Consider the following 5,000-nt stretch of genomic DNA (forward strand, 5'->3'; position numbering starts at 1 on the left):
CCCGTTTACCATCCACTCTACTCATGCCAGGTCATGGCCAAGGAGCCGTCCCACTGGGCCTGGACTCGGGAGCGGCGACCCCACCACGGCAGGGCTCAGAGGAGCCGTCCAAAGGCCCGGGTTCCTCTCCCCCGAGGCCCCGGCCTCTCACCACCCCACTGTTCCCTCTGTGGCTTGCCCCCTCGCCGCAGCCACTGCTGCCGCCACCCCCGCCCCTTGCCCATCTTATCCAAGTGCCCTTCCCCGGACCCTGAGTGGCATCACCCTCCCTCCCAAGCCTGTCTCTCGGTGCCTGAAGACCCCTGGGGTGGGAGCTTCCTCATCGTCCTGCCCCCTGAGCTGCAACTGGAGCCAGGCACCTACACCCTCCAGAGTGAGTTGGGGACAGGAGCTGGGGGTGGGCTTGGGATCCCAGGAGGCAGGTGTGGGGCCCAACAGAATGGGAATGAGGGGCGTGGGCTTTTGGGTCCAGCTGGCCTGGGCACCGCCCCAGCTCTGCCACCTCCTAGCTGTGTGAGCTTGACAAGTTTCCTCTCTGCACCTCTCTCTCTCCTTCTCCCCCAGTTTTCCCAAAGCTTCCACAGTGCCCTGGGCGCTGGCACTGGCTCGCAGGGTGAAGAGCAGCCTGCTGGCTTGCCCACTGGCCCATGGCGCTACTGGCTGTGGCCCCCCTGGCCTCCTGTCCTACGGGCCTCAGGCTGGCAGTGCTGCCCATGTCCTCTGCCCCCTACTCCCAACCTGTAACTTGTCCCCACTCGGACCAGGGCCCCCTCTAATAAACTCCTGTCCGCAGGACACCAGCTGTGCTTAGGCTCTAGCCTGGTTCCTTGACCCAGGGTGAGGGTGGGAAGGGAGTTCAGGGGAGGGGGGGGTCTGCCAGGCTTAGGTACCAGTGGTTGAGACCCGTGAGCACAGGCTCCAGCAGCTCCTCCCCTTCCCATGGGTGGCAGTCATCCTGAGCCTCAGTTTCCCCTCTATAACATCACCTCTGGATGATGAGATCTACAGTGTAGACGGGATTGAGTGGGATGAGCTGTGTACAGCCCTTAGGAGAGGGCCTGGAACCTTGTAGACAAAAAAGCTGAAATGGAAACACCTCTATAGTCATTCTAGAAATGCCTGCAGGGCCAGGCCTGTTCAGAAATAAGAAACAGTCCTTGCCCTGGGCCGCAATCAAACATAATATAATTATTATACTACAGCCCCTCCCCCCCAAAAGTAAATTTGTTAATGAGAGAGCAGGGAAGGCTTTCCAGAGGGTGGCATTGGAACTGGATGATATCAGGTTTGCCCATGGGGGGCGAGGGGGCGGTTGTGGGGAAGGATACTCCTGGAAAGACAGTCTAGACTAGAGTAGTGACTAAGATTGTAGTCTCGGATGCCAGACAGCTTAAGTTCAAATTCCAGGTTCCTGTGCGACCTTGGCATGTAATTTCATCTCCTCCATTGCCTCATCTGTAAAATGGGCATTCTACTAAAATGGGTGTTGGGAGGTTTGAATGAGCTAATCCCTGGAAGGGTTTAGAACAGTGTCTCAGGAACAGAGCTCAGGGAGCTAGGGCGTTACCGGCAGAGGGAACTGCTTCCCAGAGGGCAGGGGGTGTGGAGAGAGGTGGAAGGAAGGTGGAGGAGGTTGGGCAAGTCCACAAGGGTCCGTTGGCAGAATCCCCTGCGTGCTCTATCCGTGGCTCCCGAGGAGCGAGGTGGTAAGAAAGCCTGGAGATCGCGGACCTTAGAAGCCAAGACAACGACTATGAAGTATTTTTAATTTGTTTTTCAAATAGCTAGTATGTTCACATGTACATTTTGAATTTTGAACCAAGAGTCATCTCCTGCCCCTGACTCCAGCCACCTGGTTCCCCTCCCTGGAAGCAATGACAGTAACAGTTTATGTCCTTCCAGAGAAAGAATCTAAACATCCATAACCAAATGTGGTGTAATAAAACAGATATAGATTTGGTCTTTGTCCCTGGTTCCTGGCACAGAGCTCCTAAAACCCTTGGAGTCTCCTGAGTGACAGGGGTGTCTTTTGTTATTTATAATGAGCCCCTTTCAACCACAGCTGAGTTTATGCTAATGAGGTGACTCAAGTAGGGCACCTACAGGGCTTCAGGGTGGGGGCTGGTCCCCACAAAGACCAATCTAGAGGGGGGGAACTTTCAGCTCCCCCACCACCTCCAGGGAGGGGAGGGGGTCCCGGCTGGAGATCTAGAGAGTTTCTGGGTTGGTGAACAGAGATGTGCTGGGAGGGTGGCTCCCTGGAGAGGGCAAGGATGCTCTGCGCTCCTCCCCCCATGCCTTGCCCTGTGCACCTCTTCTATTTGGCTGCTCCTAAATTGCATCCTGTATCCTAAACTGGAATAGTAAATAAAGCACTTTCCTGAGTTCTGTGAGTCTTCTAGCAAATTATAAACCTGAGGATGGGGTCGTGAGCACCCCCAAATTTGTAGTTGGCCAGACAGGAGTGTGGGTCTGCTGGGCATCCCATTTGTGCTGGTGGTATCTCGTGGGACTGAGCCGTTAACCTAGGAGTCTGCACTAACTCTGGGAATTAGCATCAGAATTGAAGGGAATTGTAGGCACCTAGTTGGTGTTGAGAGTTGGAGAATTGGTGTGGAAAAAACACATGTATTTGGTATCTGGAAAAAAACACAGTGGGTGTGAGAAGTGGTGTTAGAACAAAGACCACACCAGATAAGCATATATGTCCCACCCCCTTTTTTGAAAACTCAAATGTATCCTGTTGTGCATTTAACATATTTTGAAGATGGGTCCTTATCCATACATTCCTTTTGACAGCTGGATAGTATTCCTCTTTAAGGATGCAAGGTAACTTGTTCCTTATTGACGCCATTCGTTTCCCGAATTGTGCTATTCCACTCAGTGCCACAGAGTGTCACTAAGACCTTTAAGGAAATCCTTATGCAAACATGAAAAGATATCTGTAGAATGAATTCCTAGATGCATTGCTCAGCCAAAAGCCGAGTCAGAATTGTCATTTCGATGATCTTCACCAAATGTCCCTCTCTAGAGGCGATGCCCATGTTGCACGCCCCCACCTCTAGCAGTGCATGTAAACGTGGTTTTCCAGAACACTCAGCAATCAGTGAGGTACCGGATTTTTTACCTTTGCCAAACTGATAAATGGAAAATAGTCTCTTGCTGAAGTTTTAATTTGCTTTTCTTTTGAGTGAGCTTAAGCATTATTCCATGTTTAAGAGCTGTTTGTCTTCTCTGAACTGTCCTTGTCTTTGCCTGTTTCTCCACTGTTTTTGGTTTCTGATTGACAAACAAGGGTTTGAAGGGAAAATAGCCCTTCAAGATGTAAATTGTATTTTGTTCAGTTTATCATTTTGACTTTGATGGACAGATTACAGATTTTTTTATTGAGGTCATAATAGTTTATAACATTGTGAAATTTCAGTTGTACATTATTATTTGTCAGTCACCATATAAATGTGCCCCTTTACCCCTTATGCCCACCTCCCAACCCCCTTCCCCTCTGATAACCACTAAACTGTTCTCTTTGCTGGAAAGATTTTTTAATGTAGTAAAATAAATTTTTTATGGCTTCTGGGTTTTGTGTCATAGTTAAAAAGACCTTTTCCACACTGAGATGACTGAAAAACTCCTTTAGCTCCTGGCTGTGTTTTTGCTTCCTTTTTCTTTTGTGTGTGTGTATATAAGAAAGAATGCCGTGAGCTAACATCTGCCGCCAATCCTCCTCTTTTTGCTGGGGAAGACTGGCCCTGAGCTAACATCTGTGCCCATCTTCCTCTACTTTATCTGTGGGACACTGCCACAGCATGGCTTGATGAGCAGTGAGTAGGTCCACGCCCCAGATTGGAACCTGTAAACCCCAGATCGCTGAAGCTGAGCATGGAAACTTAACCACTGTGCCACCAGGCTGGCCTCTGTTTTCATTTTTTACATTTAAATCTTCAATTCGTCTGGAATTTATCATATACAAAATCCCCTCCCGTTTTCCTAATGCTTTTTATTGAAAAACTCATCTTTTCTCAACAAATTTGAAACACTACTTTTATTATATCCTAAATTCCTGTCTGCATTTGGACCTATTTCTAGATTTTTCTATCTTCCAATGATCTATGTGTGTCAGTACCTCTTTCTAACTACTGCATTTAATTATTATAGATTTGTCTTTGCTACCTCTCCGCAGCATCTTCCATCCCCCAGGCGCCTGCTCCCTGTGACCCAGTCACTTGGCAGTTCCCCTCATTGGCTGTTCCCTCAGCCTCTGGACCTTTGCACATGTTGTTCCTCCTCCTAGAACACTCTCCGGCACCTCATTGCCTAGTTAACTCGTACTTCCTTAATCCCCAAAACTGAACCAGGAGAGCCCCCCCACCCCCACCGCCTGCAGGGGCCGGTCTGCCTTAGTCATGGGTCTCTGCTGTGCAAAGACCTGCCAGAAGGGTTTAAGTCAAGATTGGACACATAAATGCTGAATGGAGAAGAGCAAAGAGGCCAGGAGCTGGCCAGGTGAGGGAGCTCAGCAAGTCATCTGTTTTCCTCATCTCTTAACTGGGGAGTGAGAATGGGCTCAGATGAGATCAGCGGCTCTTACCCTTCTTGGGGTCACGGGCCCTAAAATCCTAGGAGAGCTTTGCACTGTTTCCTCAACGAAATGCTCGTGAATACATCCTTTAAGGGCTGCAGCAGCTGCTGGCCGAGGCCCCGAGGTCGGTGAGAAGACCCGAGCAGGGCGCCCGCCGCAGTCCCCCTCGCCCCGACTTCTTGGCTCTCCAGCTCCTAAGCTCCTAGCAGTTCCAGAGGCAGGATCTCTGGGTCCTGGGGGGTCCTGCCGCCCCCTCCTGGGTAAGGCGGCACAGGGCGCTCCCAATCGGCTTGGGGAGAGGGCAGGGATGCCCACCTCTTGCAGTTTCCCGGTTCAAGAAACCCCAGGGCGCGAGAGAAAGACGGGCTCCCACCGTCGCTCAGCTCCGTCCCATAAACCAGGGCCGAGAGGGGCAGGGACT

The 5,000-nt window shown here is 50.9% G+C and overlaps 1 protein-coding gene across 5 annotated transcripts in view; it reads left to right on the plus strand.

Moving 5' to 3' along the window:
* SPDYC (speedy/RINGO cell cycle regulator family member C) overlaps positions 1 to 3,577 on the plus strand; it is a 46,980-nt gene extending 43,403 nt beyond the window's left edge. For 4 of the 5 annotated variants that reach the window (XM_023654414.2, XM_023654413.2, XM_023654416.2 and 1 more), the window contains one exon: positions 31 to 3,577. In XM_023654414.2, the coding sequence (XP_023510182.1) occupies positions 31 to 744 (714 nt within the window). In that variant the 3' untranslated portion in view covers positions 745 to 3,577. The remainder of the gene's footprint in view (positions 1 to 30) is intronic. The other variant, XM_023654418.2, reaches the window with a different exon arrangement.
* The last annotated feature ends 1,423 nt before the right edge of the window (positions 3,578 to 5,000 follow it).

Source organism: Equus caballus, chromosome 12, assembly GCF_041296265.1.
Source record: "Equus caballus isolate H_3958 breed thoroughbred chromosome 12, TB-T2T, whole genome shotgun sequence".
In the NCBI taxonomy this organism is placed as follows: domain Eukaryota; kingdom Metazoa; phylum Chordata; class Mammalia; order Perissodactyla; family Equidae; genus Equus; species Equus caballus.